Raw genomic sequence first — 18,292 nt, forward strand, 5'->3', positions numbered from 1 at the left:
TCCAACTCTAAAGGAGAGTCAGAAACAGTGAATGGTAGCTGTGTCTGTGGCATCACTTGTGCAAAAGGGAAAACATCTTCCTGAAAAATCACATCTCTATGTATAGAGATCTTATTGTATTTAATGTCCAGCAATATATATCCCTTTTGAAGCTCTGAATATCCTATGAGAATAGCAGGGACATACCTTTCTGCAAACTTATCACCTTTTGGCAATACTAAGGCATGACAAAGACATCCTAATGTCCTTCAACGAGAGACAAAAGTTTGTTTGGCATACATCATTTCATAAGGACTTTTCTTCTCAATGGCAAATGAAGGTAACCTGTTCATTAAGTAGACAACAGCCTTAATACAGTAGCCCCAAAATCGAATAGGCAAATGTGATTGGAATCTGATAGCTCTAGCAATGTTAAGAATGTGTTTGTGTTTCCTCTTTATCACACCATTTTGTATGTTAAATTAGGTTTTGGGCCTAACTCACACCCCAAAACCTAGCTCAAAGGGAGAAGGATTGTCCAAGCCTTATAAGGAGTCCACCCATCTCATTAACCACCGATGTGGGACTTTTGTCAATCTTTAACACCCCACCTCACGCCCAGTGCTTAGCATCTGGTACGTGGAAAATTTTGATTTTGGGGGCCCTAACATCGGGTGAGACGGGCCCTGCTCTGATACCATGTTAAATTAGGTTTATGTGAGGAAAACTACTTTGGTGTAGAATGCCTAGCTCCTGAAATAACTTTGTGCTTTGAAAGTTAAAGAGCTCAGTACCATTATCAAACCTTACAACTTTAACATGAGAATCAAATTGAGTCTTGACCATTAACAAAAAAAATTTATGGCAACAATGGTTTCAAATTTCAATTGCAACAGGTAGGTCCATACAAACCTACTATAGTCATCTACAATTGTTAGAAAATAGTGTTTCTTATCCATAGTAGGGGTCTTATAGAGGACCCAAACATCCATGTGAACAACATCAAAACTTACAGATGCTCTAGAGCTACTGATAGGGAATGCAAGTCTAGTTTGCTTAGCTAATGGACAAATTGAACATTTAGAAAGGACTTCACTGTCTTTATTGTTATGAACTAGCTTTAAAATCTTCAGGACTTGAACAGAAGGATATCCAAGCCTCCTATGCCACATATCAACATCTGTGACTATTGCTCCTGCAATAATCACTTTCTTCTGACATGTAATTTCTTGCTTGTGTGATGGAATTTTACCCTTGAACATGTATAAACCTCCATCTTCTTTACCAATCCCCTTCACCTTGCCACTAAAGAGGTCCTGAAACACACAAAAGTCAGGATAAAATGATACAGAACAAGACAATTCCCTTGTGATTTTTGAAACTGATAATAGGCTGAATTTGAAGTCTGGAACATGTAGAACATTCTTCACTCTCTTGTTATCAAACACAGATGCCTCACCAATGTGACTAATGTCTACCTTGTCTCATGTAGGCAAGGGTGCCTGGTTCTTCTGTGATTTAGCTAACACCTAACTTTTTGTGAGTGAATGATTGTCTGCTATAATGTGATGAGTTGCACCAGAGTCTATGATCCAATCCTGAGTGAAATTATTTGACATTAAACAAGTAGTTATACCTGCCATGTTGACCTTCTTAGAGTCTTGTCCTTCTTTGTTTAACATGTTTAGTATCTGCTTGTATTTATAATCTATGAATGCATGACCTTTTGCCAAGAAAGCCCTGCTCTCATCTTGATTAGTGAATGTCCCTTGAGAGTAATCACAATGGCTATCAGATGTATTGTTTGTTGAGTTCTGTCCCCCATAGTCATTAGAGTTTCCTGCATTTCTCAAATTCACATTGTTAGTAGAGGACTGTCTACCATAACCACCTCCATTGGTAGAGTTTGATGCACTGCGTGTGTTGCCATTTCCATAGCCTGATCCTGACTTTCTCCTTTGCTTTCAATCCTCTGGGTAACCAATCAACTTGTAGCAATTCTCCTTAGTGTGACCAGTGAAATGACAAAAGTCACACCTCTTCCCTTTGTAATGCTCTCTTCCTTGATTTTTGTTCACATTAAGTGCTATTGATTATGGTTTATCTACTACATTAACAACAACTGATGAATGCTGAATCTCATCTTCAATAACCATAACATAAGCCTGATTAATGGAAGGTGTAGTTCCCTTCAACAAGATCTGTATCCTAGCTTGATCATAAGAGTCATTTAAACCACTTAAAAATTGAATTAACCTCTATTGCTGCAGATGATCAACATAATCTTTCATTTGAGGACATGTACAACAAGGATTTGGTATCACAACATCATATTCACTCCATAATGTTTTCAATATAGTGAAATAATGTGATACAAAATTTGTACCTTGTGTGAGTGTGGTGAGTTCCCTATGCAGCTGATAGATCCTCATTTTGTTCACCTTGTCAAATCGCTCTTTCAAATCTGCCTAAACTGATAATGCAGTAGTTGCATACACGATTCCATTGAGTAGATCATCACTAACAGTGTTCATCAGCCATGACAATACAATCGCGTTGCATGTTTCCCATTGTTTATGAAGCTCATCCTTGTACAATCCTCTAGTACAAGCTCCAGTCACAAAACCAAACTTTCTCTTCCCTAGAAGTGCAATCCTCATCGACCTGCTCCAGATTCCATAGTTCTTTGATTCAGTCAATTTTATGGGAATTAATATAGCTCCTGAAGCGTCTGATGGTCCGATGTACAGAGGATCGTTTTGATCGATTTTAGTTGTCATTGATGAATGCTCAAAAGAAAAAATTATTGAAGAAGAAGACTCTGCTCTCGTTGAAGACTTCTGCTCATACACAACCAACATCGATTGCTCAGAGCTCTGATACCATGTGAAAACTGTGAGCTAATGAGCTCATCAGTTCATTGATGAATCTGGACAGAAAATTGAATGTAGAAGAAATGAGAGAATTTTATTGATGTTTAACTGCAACAACACACAAAGTGTGACTCTCAACTTGTGCTTTTATAGCTAGGAATTGAGATAACAAACTAACTAATTATTGACAACTCATAGTTGAGCAACAGACTCATCAACCAACTAATCTGTTAACAAAGTAGTGAAAATGTAAACAGTGTTAACTAACTAATGAACAGTTTTAACTAACAGTGTTAACTAGTTAACTAACTAATGAACTAATTTGTATTTGAACAGCTAAGAAGGTTGATCAAAAGGAAAGAGTAAAATAAAGCCAAATGGCATTTTTAGAACTAAAAAAAATAATTTCAACTTTTTTTTTTTTGCTCAGTCTATTAATGAAAATAAGTAAATATACACAAACGAATATATGCACTATTTAATCAATTCACGCTAAATGACATGGTAACATAGTTGGATTACAAGCTTCTTACTCACAATACACTAAAGATGGACGAACACATTCAGTGTTACAATAATTTTCTCAAACGAAAGATAGACGCAAATATCTTTTTATCTATAGGCGATTACAAACCTTTTAGTACACAGTTTTATTACGTTAGTCAACAATAATAGGTGTTTTGTCTTTAAACTATTGATAACCTTAAAAACATTCTTTTATTTAACTAACTAAACTTAGATATATCTATGATTTGCTACATGACCTACTAAGTGATCTCAAACCCTTGTATAAGCATGCGGTTCTTGATAAAAAAAAAGACAAGAGAAGTGTTGAAAACACCCTTAAACTTGACGAAAAAGTGGGAATGCATTTCACTCATGTTGCAAAATCGGAAGAGTATTTAAGTTCAGTTAATCAAGTAAAATGGTGTTTTTAAGGCTATTAATAGTTTGATGATAAAGCTAATAATTCACTCTGAATTTTAGATTGTTTTTCAATACCTCTCTCATTTCTTTCCATGAAGCAAATAATCTTTTTATACCAAGCATAAATCTTTTTTACAAAATTTTAAAATTCTAAATCACATTTTTTTTAAAGACAATTTGAATTTGGCTGTTTTTTTTTTTAAACTGATTTTTTTTTTCCGAAAACAATGTTGGCTGAGTTACCATCCTTTTTAGAATGGTAAGACAAACGTTAAAATCAACGGGTAAAAAAGGTTTTTAAAAAAAGTGAGTACATAAATGGGCCCCACAAGGTAAAAATAAAATAAATGCGAATTGTATGTTGGGAAAGAAGGGGAATAAAATGCCTAAAAATGGAATTCGCATGCTTTCTGTTTATATTTCCATGACAATGATATTCGACGTACAGATATCCGCCACGTGTTTGTTATTCGAAATCAGACAATTTTTGCAGTCAGTTAAACGTCGTTGTCTCAATAAGATAAAGCAGAAAGGACAAAGGATCGACAAGTCGGCGGCTGCCGCCATGTCGTGGTCGGCGTTAATGTCTGCAGGTTTTAATCAGGCAACCTTACTCTCTTTAACAACCTTTTCTCCACTGTTTTTTTTTATCAATAAAAGCAACAACCTAATACCTGTAATTTTCTGGATTTACAATAGTAGCATCAGACTATTATGTTCCTTTAATTATTCAAGTTACTAATTAACACTGCGTATGTTTTAATTTGTTCATATTTAACTTGAAGTAAATATGATATTTTTTTCGACGGTTTGATTTGGAATGTTATTTTAAGAAAAAAAGAAAGATTTTTAAAATTTGTAATTTAAAACAATTTTTGATTGAAAAATATTTATTAAGAATAAAAAAATTAGAGTTTAGTTGTTTCTAATTATAGTAAGATGACATTCTTTTTGAATTCGGCCCTAAAAAAATGGAATGTCATGTAAAATGAGATGAAACAAGTACTTAATTTTGTGATTTGAAGTAATATAATAAAACTTCGTGTTTATAATATTATGATTGTTATATTAATAAAAACTTACCCTTTTTCAATTCGAAAAATATTGAAAATAAAAATATTTTCTACTGTATTAGATTTTTTTTAATTATTATTATCTAAATGAAATTAATGATGGATTACTATAAATCTATAATCTTCTAGATATGAAAATTAATGTTGGATTACAATATTTTTATTAGGAAAGAAAAGAAATAATATGTTTATTAGCAAATTAGATATTTTATAGACTCAAAAATAACAATAAAGATATTTTTGGATCAAATCTTAAAAGCACGAGTATTATTTTTGAACAAAAGTATTGACAATTAAAAAAATTTAAACCAAATTATTAACAAAAAATATTTTTATTTAATTTCACATAATTTAAAAATATTTTTATCTCTCTTCTTTTATGAGATACTCTCCCTGCCTCTTTTTACTTGTCAATTTTGATAAATCAAGAAAGAATAATTTTTTTTTACATATCATATCCTCAATTAGTTACTTTGAAAAATAGTAGAACTTTTTGAAAATCCTAAATTTTTGATTTACCACTTTATAATTAGTAAGGGTAAAATGGTAAACTTACTATGTCAATAATTATTTTCTTAATAAATGTGTTAATTAAAAAATAAATAAGTAATTAAAAATAAAAAAAATATGTACTAAAATTATTGAATTATGGTGAACTCGTAGTTTAGGTTCTAAATAATTGATGGGAATGGATGCTGGGTTTATAAATGGTAATCTGTGTTGGAGTGATCATTGGCATTGACCCCTTACATGACTCTTCATGTTAAATGAAGTAACTCTACTCAAATGTCTTTTTTGCCTCTCTCTCTTTGTTGCTTGCTGCCAAAAAGTACTCAACAAAAATACAGTGGTGTTTTCCATCTGGCGACCAAAAAAGAAAAAGAACAAGAGAAAGACAATGGTGTTATGAGATATACTTCTATTTTTTTTTTATTTGGTGTTCAGTATCTGCTTGTGTCGTGTAGGGTCCTATTCGAAGGAAAACACTTATTATCAAGGATTTTTCAATATTCAAAGGTCGAACCGAAGACTTTTTCATTTACTGCACCACATCGATCCATAGACTTTCTTATCAATAAAAAAGAAAAGAAAAAAGACTTTCTTATTAATTTCTCAATTACACATTTTATATTTATTTCTTGTAACTTCTATTTATTTTATTTAATAAAACATTTGTTTAGGTCACTACATTTGTGAGCTTGTCTTTTAGCTCATCCAAAGATAAAATTTTCTTTAATCTAGTAAATTTGGATACTTACCAGGTCATATCACTTGAAATTGGTGTCAATGTTTGCTTAAATAATAATTTTACTCAAATTTAACTTGCTAGTGAAAGGTCTGTGTTTATGACATAAAGTTCCAATTCAATTAAGCCATTTTAATGCATTTGCTATTCTTGGAAAACATAAATGATTCACTGTATTTTTTGTCGTTGAAGAAGAGGAAAAACATGTTACCTTTTTTCTTTTTTTCCATTCTTCTTCACGCAAGAACAAAGCTAGCAAGCAACCAATCAAGAAAAAAGGAAAAAATTTGCATGTGTTCCAATTTCAATTTATATGACATATTTTTTTTCTAGTCGGTGTAAGTTTAACAAAATAACACATTTCTTTGATCTTCAAAAACGCATTTTGCCATTTGATAAGAAGATTTACAGCACACAAACATCTATGACCTTTTTTTTTATAATTGTGGTGTTCGAACCAACTTTCGTGCACTTTGACTAATTTCACGAAATATCTATCATCGCCAACCAGTAACATAGATCATATACCATGTAATTATATGCACCAAAGCTAAGACAAATTGAAAGAATTACCTACTATTATAATTTTGTCTCTACTGAAATTTAAACATGAGATCTTATGTTCTTAACCTACTTTAGTGTTTTTTTTTTTGGATCAGAAGTATTAAAAATCTTTGTATTTTTGAATATGTATCATTTAAATTGAAACGAAATAATAATTTATCATAAAAAAATAGGTAGAGAAGCTTTAAAGGACAGACAGACAAAAAGCCATAAAAAGGGCAAATCGGTCATTTGACCATAAGGGGTACAGAACGTAGCATGTTAACAGTAAAGCAAATCTCTGCAAAAAAAAACTGTCTTTTTGATTCCTTCTTTCTCTTTCATTTTTCAAGACAGACATGTTTATGATTTTCTCCCTCTTAAATACCCCTTCTTTATCACCACTGTTTCATTGTCATTTCTCAAACTTCACAATTTTCTAAAGCAAAATGGCTTTCTTCTCTAAACTCTCTGTTCTTGTTCTGAATTTGTGTTTTTATGCTTATTTCATCATGTTTGTTGTTTCTCAGCCTTCTGCTCTCAACATGGTGGAACAAGAAGCAGTGTACAATGTTCTTGAATCCATTAACTCTGATGTCTCTTGGCGTTCCCTTTTCCCTGATGATCTCTGTTCTTCTTCCCCACATGGGGTTATTTGTGATTACTTTATTTCCAATACAAACTCATTTACTCCTCATGTAACTGAGATTAGTCTTGGTTATGTTTCAGATTATGCTCCTAATCCACCTTGTACTCCTAATAGCACACTTAATGCTTCCCTTTTTGCCCCTTTTTCTTATCTAAGAAAGATCTTTGTTTACAAATGTTTTACTGAAAATGAGGTTTCTTTGATTGACTTTGGATCTTTGCCTTCTTCTTTGGAGGAGGTGGTTTTCTTGGAGAATCCAGGTCTTGTTGGTTCTTTAAGTGATAAAGTTGGAAACTTGATGAGTTTGAGGAGGTTGGTTTTGAGTGGGAGTGGTGTTTATGGGGAAATCCCAAATGGGGTTGGTGGTTTGGTCAATTTAGAGCAGCTGACTTTATCAAGAAACAATATTAGTGGTGAAATTCCAGAGGGGTTGATGACATTGAAGAAACTCAAGATTCTTGATTTGAGTCAAAATGAGCTTGAAAGTAGTGTTCTTGAATCTATAGGGAACTTTACTCAACTTTTGAAACTTGACTTGAGTTACAACAAGCTTACTGGGAAAATCCCTTAAAGTTTGAAGGGTTTGAAGAGTTTGGAGTTTTTGGACTTGAGTTACAATAACTTTTCCAATTCTGGGGTTCCATTATTTTGGCTGAGATGTCTAGTTTGAAGGAAGTCTACTTAAGTGGAAACTATCTTGGAGGAGAAATTCCAGAAATATGGGAGAATCTTGAGGGTATTGTGGGGCTAGGATTATCAAAAACAGGACTAGTTGGGAACATTCCTGTTTCTATGGGGGTGTACTTGAAAAACATATGTTATTTGGGGCTTGATAATAACAAGCTGGAAGGGGCATTGGAATATGTGAATGAGTTACATTTGGAGAACAATAATTTGAGTGGTAGACTTCCATTCTCTCCAAAATTTGTATCCAAAGTTGGTGAAAAGTTAAAGTTGGGAGGCAATCCTCAGCTCTGTGTAGATGAAGGCTTGAGAATATCTAATGTTAGTGTTAGCTTGAGGCTACTAAAAATGTGCAACAATGCTATTAGTGCCAAATTTGTCCCATTCTCTGGGGCATCTTTAGTACTGGTGCCTGTTTCCCATGTTGTCTTTTTTCTTGGAATTTTGTTTCTCCTGTGCTAGTAGACAATCTTGGACATATACTGACTAATGACTTTTTAAGTATAGGGAAATTTTGGACTGTGTTCTGATATAGCACTTGTTGATAGAAACTTTTCGGTTTTAGTAGAGTTTTCTTTCTGCATTTTTCCTGTTGTGTGTTCACAAGATGAAAGAAGCTAAGAGGTGTAATTATAAAGTTAAGGAAGATTCATATAGTTTGTAATTGCAATGTATTGAATGTTGCATTTTCCAGTGTATTGTTTATTGAGTGCATAAATGACAAATCATACTATCAATGGAAAAATCTATTAAGAAGCAAATGTAATATGGATACAAGGTAATGATGTATTGTGCTATGATAGATTCAGAGTAAAAACGAAGAAACAAAAAAGACTAGGAAGAATAGTTTCTAATTATCAAAACAGGTGCCCATTTTTTTTACTTGACTACACAAAAAAATTGACTGATTTTGAGTCCATGTTAAGTTGTTGTTTTGCTCACTACTCTTTATCTATCTCATTGTTTCTTGAACTTAAAATGGAATTGTCATATTCTGTGTCTTGTCCAGGATCCATTGGTGTTGTACTAGAGGATGATATGCCTTTTGATTTAGAGGTCCGGGATGAGCTCCCGGAGCTCACTCCACCATCCTCCTTGGATTTCTTCCTTCTTGTCTTTTTAGGTATGTCCGGAAGGTCCCTTGCTGGAGAATCAGAGCCACCACCTGATCCAGGCCGGCTATGTCGACTTGTTTTTGTACCATCAGACGACTCTTTATGTCGCCTAGTGCTCCTGGCTTTCTTTGGAGAACTACTACCCCCACTCCCATTTTCTGATGACGAATGACGCCTTGATGTCTTTGTCACTTCTGGTTGATCGTCGGGTAATGAAGAATTTGCATTCTTGTACTTTTGGTTCGCATCTGCATCTGCAATTCAAGAAGAGTCGCAATAGAATCAACTTGAATTTCTTTCATCTCATGTCGGTTTTTCAAATGGTACACAAACGAACCATCTCACACAAAGTTCTATTTTGTAACGTTACCTTTGTCTGTATCGACGATTATTAGACTATGGATACAAAGTGGATTTATATAGTCGACCCCATCATATGGTAACCATATGAAAAGTGGAAAAAAATTTACCTTCAGAAGCACATGATCTATTATCTGGATGATCATTAGCATCAAGTGGAGGACCCAAAGGGGCTGTATGAAATTTCCCTGGTTCTTTAAATTCTTTCATCTGCCACAACACATTCATTTTATAATTACCAATAAAAACATTATCCTAAAATAATAATCATAATAATAATTACCCAGCTGGGAGATTCAATGGATGGTCCATCCCATCCAATATGGGCGACATGTTTTACATCAGTAGGAAGTCCAATCTGCATTTCTGGTTCTTTTTCCTCTTCTGACACATTTTTTATTAAATCAATCAATTAACCGCAATATATCAATCATATCATAATGTAACAATAACAATAACTATAACAATCGAAATTTCTCACCAAACATCTGAGAAATACCCAAGGCCTTTAAAAAGCCTTTCACCTTTGCGGCCATTCTTCTTCTAAATGCTACTAAAGAAGATGTTTTCTTTTACTCAAAATCGTGCATTTGTTTCTCCAATCTAAAATAAAATAAGACGATGGTGACGATATGAATAATATGGCTAAAAATTCATATATATATATATAAATAGAAATTAACCTTCTTCAGTAGGATTGAAGAAATTCAGCAAATTTGCGATGTGTATTAGGGAAAAAGATACTCAAAATGCAGATAAAAATTCAAGAAATGGACTCAAACCCTTGAGAAAAAAAATATTTGGGTTCGAATCCTTTCTAAGTATGATAAAAGCAAAACGATGTTAAAGCAATCCTTTCATCCATTCAATGGCATTCAATTGCAAGACATTGTTAACCAGAAGCATATCGATAATTCAGGAACTGAAAATTAATTACTATTATTTTTCTTTCATATTTGTTAATAAAAAAAATTATGATTTTAGGGCAGTTTCTTTAAATGTTTCATTTACCCTTATTGACTTTTCATTTGTCCTCGATATATACCTAAAATTGAATGGTCATACATTTTTCTTTCTTTTGTTACATTTTTTTTTTCACTCAATATTTGATGTTTATATTGGAGTATGATTAAATTTGAATTGACACATTGCAGGGTTCATTAGTAAAACAAATATCAAATTTAATAATAAAGGTGAAATAAATACAAATTGATAAATTATTTCTTGATTTTTCAAATTGAACAACCAAGTTTTAAAAAATATTTTTAATATAATGATGAAGTACCAAAGATGAACGGAGGGAATAGTACTTGAAAGTACACTTAGACTTTTAAAATGTCTTACCATACACATCTGACCTAATTATATATTTCAATTAGCCTCGTCATTTCCCCCTATATATTTTGGGTATTTAAGAGTCATTTTACATGAAATAAGTGATTTTCTAAATTTCTCGTGTGTTAATCCAAGAATATTTTGTGATATGATTTTTGGTCGACTTTTTGCAGAATCATTACGAAACCCTCTATAGAGAGTTAGGAGAACAATATGTAAAGGCTCACCATTTTTTGCACATATGACCTACTTAATGCGCGCGTTGGTTTGGAGGGACAAACATTGGTTATTTCAAGTTCAAACGAGGCACAAATCGGGAAATATGAATTTTTTCACTTTTCATGTGTTACCATGGACTTTTTGGTGATCTGGAATTCCGATCTCATTTTTTCCAAAATTATTCGTGGACGTCCGTTAAGACCATATCTATGGAGACAGTTAGCCCTCACGACCAAAACATCCCATTCTCAAGGTCAAACGATCCCCGGAGCAAGTAAACCCCCCATTTTGTCGATATTCGTGTGCTATAGTCCATGGACATTTTGGTGATCTGGAATTTCGACCTCATTTTTGCCAAAAATTTTCGTTGACGTCCGTTAAGACCTTAGCTATGGAGCCAGTTGGCCCTCACAACCAAAACGTCCTATTTTAAAAGTCAAACATGCCCCACAGCAGGTAAACCCCCTAATTTGCCAATTTTCATGTGCTATAGTCCATGTATTTTTTGGTGATCAAGAATTTCGACCTCATTTTTGCCAAAAAATTTCGTGGACGTCCGTTAAGACCTTAGCTATGGAGCCAGTTGGCCCTCACGGCCTAAACGTCCCATTTTGAATGTCAAACGAGCCCCAGAGCAGGTAAAACCCCCCATTTTCCCAATTTTCGTGTGCTATAGTTCATGGACTTTTTGGTGATCTGGAATTCTGACCTCATTCTTGCCAAAAATTTCTGTGGACGCCCGTTAAGACCTTAGCTATTGAGCCAGTTGGCCCTCACTGCCAAAACGTCTCATTTTCGAGGTCAAACGACCATCGGAGCAGATAAACTCCCCATTTTACCGATTTTCATGTGCTATAGTTCACCATCTGTTTTGGTGATCTGTAATTCCGACCTCATTTTTGACAAATTTTTTTGTGAACATCCTTTAAGACCTTAGCTATGGAGCCAGATAGCCCTAATGGTCAAACTATCCCATTTTCAAGGTCAAACGATCCCCGGAGCAGGTAAACCCCCATTTTACCGATTTTTGTGTGTTATAGTCCATGGACTTTTTGGTGATCGGGAATTTCGAGCTCATTTTTGCTGTAACTTTTCCTGGACATCCGTTAAGACCTTAGCTATGGAGCCAGTTGGCCCTCACGACCAAAACGTCCTATTTTCAAGGTCAAATGAGCCCCTGAGCAGGTAAACCCCCTATTTTGTCGATTTTCGTGTGTTATAGTCCATGGATTCTTTGGTGATCTAGAATTTTGACCTCATTCTTTGCCAAATTTTTTTGTGGACGTTCTTTAAGACCTTAACTATGGATCCAGTTGGCCCTCACGATCAAAACGTCCCATTTTCAAGGTCAAACGATCCTCGGAGAAGGTAAACCCCCCATTCTTTACTAATTTTCGTGTGCTATAGTTCACCATTTTTTTTGGTGATTTGGAATTCTAACCTCATTTTTACCAAAATTTTTCGTGGACGTTCATGAAGACCTTAGCTATGGAGATAGATGCCCCTCACGGCTAAATCGTCCCATTTTCAAGGTCAAATGAGGCCCGGAGCAGGTAAACCCCCAATTTTGCTGATTTTCGTGTGCTATAGTCCAGAGATTTTTTGGTGATTTAGAATTTCGACCTCATTTTTGCATAAATTTTCCGTGGACGTCCGTTAAGACCTTAGCTATGAAGCCAGTTGTCCTTCACAACTAAAACGTCCTATTTTGAAAGTCAAGCGTTCCCCACAGCAGGTAAACCCGCCATTTTGCCGATTTTCGTGTGCTATAGTCCATGGACTTTTTGGTGATTTGGAATTCCGACCTCATTTTTGCCAAAATTTTCCGTGGACGTCTGTTAAGACCTTAGCTATGGAGCCAGTTGGCCTTCACAACCAAAACGTCCTATTTTGAAAGTCAAACGTTCCCCACAGCAGGTAAACCCCCCATTTTGCTGATTTTCGTGTTCTATAGTCCATTGACTTTTTGGTGATTTGGAATTTTGACCTCATTTTTGCCAAAAATTTTCTTAGACGTCCGTTAATAACTTTGCTATGGAGCCAGTTGGCCCTCACATCCAAAACATCCTATTTTCAAGGACAAACGATCCCCGATTCTGGTAAACCCCCCATTTTGCCAATTTTCGTGTGCTATAGTCCATGGACTTTTTGGTGATTTGGAATTTCGACCTCATTTTTGTAAAAATTTTCGTGGACGTCCGTTAAGACCTTAGCTATGGAGCCATGTCGCCCTCACATAAAAAATGTCCCACTGTCAAGGTCAAACGAGCCCCGGAGCAGGTAAACCCCCCATTTTGCCGATTTTGGTGAGCTATAGTCCAAGGACTTTTTGGTAATCTGGAATTCCTACCTAATTTTTGCCAAAATTTTTCGTGGACGTTCGTTTAGAGCTTAGCTATGGAGCCAGTTTTCCCTCACAACCAAAACGTCCTATTTTGAAAGTCAAACCTGCCCCACAGCAGGTAAACCCCCAATTTTGCCAATTTTTGTGTGCTATAGTCCATAGACTTTTTGGTGATTTGGAATTCCGACCTCATTTTTGGTCCGTTAAGACCTTTGTTATGGAGCCAGTTAGCCCTCACAACAAAAACAACTTATTTTCAAGGTTAAACAATCCCCAGATCAGGTAACATTTTGCCAATTTTTGTGTGCTATAGTCCATGGACTTTTTGGTGATCTGAAATTTCGACCTCATTTTTGCCAAAAATTTTCGTGGTCGTCCGTTAAGACCTTAGCTATGGAGTCAGTTCGCCCTCATGGCCAAAATGACCCATAGTCAAGGTCAAACGAGACCCAGAGCAGGTAAACCCCCCATTTTGCCGATTTTCGTATGCTATAGTCCATGGACTTTTTGGTGATTTGGAATTTCCACCTCATATTTGCCAAAATTTTCCGTGGACGTCCGTTAATACCTTAGCAATGGAGCCAGTTGGCCCTGACAATCAAAACGTCCTATTTTGAAAGTCAAATGTGCCCCACAACAGGTAAACCCCCCATTTTACTGATTTTCGTGTGCTATAGTCCATGGACGTTTTGATGATCTGGAATTCCGATCTCATTTTTGCCAAAAATTTTCGTGGATGTCCGTTAAGACCTTTGTTATGGAGCCAGTTGGCCCTCACAGCAAAAACAACCTATTTTCAAGGCTAAACAATCCCCGGATCAGGTAAACCCCCCATTTTGCCAATTTATGTGTGCTATAGTCCATGGACTTTTTGGTGATCTGAAATTTCGACCTCATTTTTGCCAAACTTTTTCGTGGTCGTCCGTTAACACTTTAGCTATGGAGCCAGTTCGCACTCATGGCCCAAATGTCCCATAGTCAAGGTCAAACGAGACCCATAGCAGGTAAACCGCCCATTTTGCCAATTTTCGTGTGCTATAGTCCATGGACTTTTTGGTGATTTGGAATTCCAACCTCATTTTTGCCAAAATTTTCCGTAGACGTCTGTTAATACCTTAGCAATGGAGCCAGTTGGCCCTCACAATCAAAACGTCCTATTTTGAAAGTCAAACGTGCCCCACAGCAGGTAAACGCCCCATTTTACCAATTTTCGTGTGCTATAGTCCATAGACCTTTTGGTGATCTGGAATTCCGACCTCATTTTTGCCAAAAATTTTCGTGGATGTCCGTTAAGACCTTTGCTAAGGAGACAGTTAGTCCTCACGACCAAAACATCCCATTCTCAAGGTCAAATGATCCCCAGAGCAAGTAAACCCCCCATTTTGCCGATTTTCGTGTGCAATAGTCCATGGACTTTTTGGTGATCTTGAATTCTGAGCTCATTTTTGTCGAATTTTTCTTGGACGTCTGTTAAAACCTTAGCTATGGAGCCAGTTGGCCCTCAAGGCCAAAACGTTCCATTTTCAATGTCAAACGAGCCCCGAAGCAGGAAAATCCCTTATTTTGCCGATTTTCGTGTGCTATAGTCCATGGACTTTTTGGTGATCTTGAATTCCGACCTCATTTTTGCCAAAAATTTCTGTGGACGTCCATTAACACCTTAGCTATGGAGCCAGTTATCCCTCATGCCCAAAACGTCCTATTTTGAAAGTCAAATGACCCCCACAGCAGATAAACCCCCATTTTGCCGATTTTCGTGTGCTATTGTCTATGGACTTTTTGGTGATACGGAATTCCGAGCTCATTTTTGCCAAAAATTTTCATGGACATCTGTTAAGATCTTATCTATGGATCCAGTTGGCCCTCAGGACCAAAACGGTCCATTTTCGAGGGCAAACGACCCTCAGAGCAAGTAAACCCGCCATTTTACCGATTTTCAATTGCTATAGTTCACCATCTTTTTGGGTGATCTGTAATTCTGACCTCATTTTTTAATTTTTTTTTTGCGGACATCCGTTGAGACCTTTGTTATGGAGCCTATTGGCCCTCACGGCCAAAATTTCCTATTTTCAACTTCAAACGACCCCCGAATCAGGTAAACCCTCCATTTTGCCAATTTTCGTGTGCTATAGTCTATAGACTTTTTGGTGATCTGGAAATCTGTAATCATTTTTGCCGAAATTTTTCGTGGACGTCCCTTAAGACCTTAGATATAGAGCCAGATAGCCCTCACGGCCAAACTATCCCATTTTCAAGGTCAAACGATCCCCGGAGCAGGTAAACCCCCCATTTTGCCGATTTTTGTGTGTTATAGTCCATGGATTTTTTGGTGATCAGGAATTCCGAGCGCATCTTTATTGTAATTTTTCGTGGACATTCGTTAAGACCTTACCTATGGAGCCAGTTGGCCCTCACGGCCAAAACGTCCCATTTTCAAGGTCAAACGAGCCCCTGAGCAGATAAACCCCCTATTTTGGCGATTTTTGTGTGTTATAGTTCATGGATTTTTTGGTGATCCGGAATTTCGACCTCATTTTTGCCAAAATTTCTTGTGGACGTTTGTTAAGACCTTAGATATGGATCCAGTTGTCCCTCACAGCCAAAACGTCCCATTTTCAAGGTCAAATGAGTCCCGGAGTAGGTAAACCCCCCCATTTTACCAATTTTCGTGTGATATAGTTCACCATCTTTTTTGGTGATCTGGAATTCCGACTATATGTTTACCAAAATTTTTTGTGGACGCCCGTTAAAACCTTTACTATGGAGCCAGTTGGCCCTCACGGCCAAAACGTCCCATTTTCAAGGTCAAACGAGTCCCGGAGCAGGTAAACCCTCAATTTTGTCAATTTTTGTGTGCTATAGTCCATGGATTTTTTGGTGATTTGAAATTCTGAGCTCATTTTTGCCAAAAAATTTTGTGGACGTGCGTTAAGACATTTGCTATGGAGCCATCTGGTCCTCACGGCCAAAAAGTCCCATTTTCAAGGTCAACCTATCCCCGGAGCATGTGAACCACCTATTTTGCCAATTTATGTGTTCTATAGTCCATGGACTTTTTGGTGATCTGGAATTCCGAGTTCATTTTTGCCAAAATTTTTTGTGGACGTTTGTTAAGACCTTAGCTATGGATCCAGTTCGCCCTCGCGGCCAAAACGTCCCATTTTCAAGATCAAATGATCTCCGGAGCAGGTAAACCAATCATTTTGCCCATTTTCGTGTGCTTATAGTCCATGGCTTTCTTAGTGATCTGGAATTCCGTGTTCATTTTTACAAAATTGGGTCAATGAACTTTTTTGTGATCTGGAATTTCGACCTTATTTTTGCCAAAAATTTTCATGGACGTCCGTTAAGACCTTAGCTATTGAGTCAGTTGGCCCTTACGGGCTAAATTTCTCATTTTGAAGGGCAAACAATCCCCAGAGCAGGTAAACCCCCAATTTTACCGATATTTGTATGCTATTGTCCATTGTCTTTTAGGTGATATGGAATTCTGACCTCATTTTTTCCAAAAATTTTCATGAACATCCGTTAAGACCTTATCTATGGAGCTATTGTCCCTCACAGCCTAAACGACCCATTTTTAAGGTTTAACGAACCCCAGAGCAGGTAAACCCCCCATTTTCCTGATTTTCATGTGCTATAGTCCATCATCATTTTTAGTGATCAGGAATTCCGACCTTATTTTTGCCAAATTTTTCATGGACGTCCGTTAAACCTTAGCTATGGATACAGTTGTCCCTCACGGCCAAAACGTCCCATTTTCAAGGTCAAGCGAGCCCCGTATAACGATACCCCCCATTTTGCCGATTTTCGTGTGCTAGAGTCCATGGACTTTTCGATGATCTGGAATACCAAGGTCATTTTTTACGAAATATTTTTGTGGACATCCGTTAAGACCTTAGCTATGAAGCCAGTTGGCCCTCACGACCAAAATATTCCTTTTTTAAGGTCAACCGAGCCCCGAATCAAGTAAACTCCCCATTATGCCGATTTTCGTGTGCTATATAGTCCATGGACTTTTTGGTGATTTGGAATTTTGACCTCATTTTTGCCAAAATTTTTCATGGACATCCGTTAAGACCTTAGCTGTTGAGCCAGTTCGCCCTCACGCCCAAAATGTCCCATTTTCAAGGTCAAACGATCCCCGGATCAGGTAAACCCCCCATTTTCCTGATTTTCGTGTGCTATAGTCCATGGACTTTTTGGTGATCTGGAATTCCAAACTCATTTTTGCCAATTTTTTTTGTGGACGTCCGTTAAGACCTTAGTTATGGATCTATTTAGCCCCCATGGCCAAAACATCCCATTTTTAAGGTCAACCGGGCCCCGAATCAGGTAAACTTCCCATTTTGCCGATTTTCGTGTGCTATATAGTCTGTGGACTTTTTGGTGATCTGGATTTCGACCTCAATTTTGCCAAAAATTTTCGTGGACGTCCTTCAAGACTTTAGCTATGGAGCCAATTGGCCCTCACGGCAAAAACGTCCCATTTTCAAGGTCAAACGAGCCCCGTATAACGTATACCCCCCATTTTGCCAATTTTCGTGTGCTAGAGTCCATAGACTTTTTGGTTATCTGGAATTCCGAGCTTATTTTTGCCAAAAATTCTTGTGGACGTCCATTAAGACCTTAGCTATGAAGCCAGTTCACCCTCATAGCCAAAATGTCCCATTGTTAAGGTCAAACGATCCCCGGATCAGGTAAACCCCCCATTTTTCCGATTTTCATGTGCTATAGTCCATGGACTTTTTGGTGATCTGGAATTCCAAGCTCATTTTTGCTGAAATTTTTTGTGGACGTCCGTTAAGACTTTATCTATGGAGCCAGTTGGCCCTCATGGCCAAAACGTCTCATTTTCAAGGTCAAACGAGCCCCGTATAACGTATACCCCCTATTTTAGCGATTTTCGTGTGCTATAGTCCATGGACTTTTTGGTGATCTGGAA

The 18,292-nt window shown here is 36.6% G+C and overlaps 1 protein-coding gene and 1 pseudogene across 2 annotated transcripts; one reads left to right on the plus strand and one right to left on the minus strand.

Annotated features, from left to right (window-relative positions):
* Window positions 1–6,976: 6,976 nt before the first annotated feature.
* On the plus strand, window positions 6,977–8,604 carry LOC125812813 (piriformospora indica-insensitive protein 2-like; annotated as a pseudogene).
* A 225-nt stretch (window positions 8,605–8,829) lies between these two features.
* LOC125812414 (CRIB domain-containing protein RIC8-like) lies at window positions 8,830–10,306 on the minus strand. Of its 2 annotated transcripts, none has more exons than XM_049491915.1 (5): window positions 10,133–10,306; window positions 9,931–10,052; window positions 9,733–9,830; window positions 9,560–9,659; window positions 8,830–9,343 (listed from the first exon to the last, which is right to left on the minus strand). In XM_049491915.1, the coding sequence occupies exons 2-5, from the start codon at window positions 9,983–9,985 to the stop codon at window positions 8,916–8,918; spliced, it is 681 nt and encodes a 226-aa protein (XP_049347872.1). In that variant the 5' UTR covers window positions 9,986–10,052; window positions 10,133–10,306; the 3' UTR covers window positions 8,830–8,915. The 2 variants fall into 2 exon arrangements, with proteins under 2 accessions (XP_049347872.1, XP_049347868.1); XM_049491911.1 differs by having other exon boundaries at window positions 9,733–9,833; window positions 10,133–10,302.
* Window positions 10,307–18,292: the final 7,986 nt, after the last annotated feature.

The sequence above is a fragment of the Solanum verrucosum genome, unplaced genomic scaffold (genome assembly GCF_900185275.1).
Source record: "Solanum verrucosum unplaced genomic scaffold, falcon-dt-bn FXZP01000235.1, whole genome shotgun sequence".
Taxonomy (NCBI): Eukaryota; Viridiplantae; Streptophyta; class Magnoliopsida; order Solanales; family Solanaceae; genus Solanum; species Solanum verrucosum.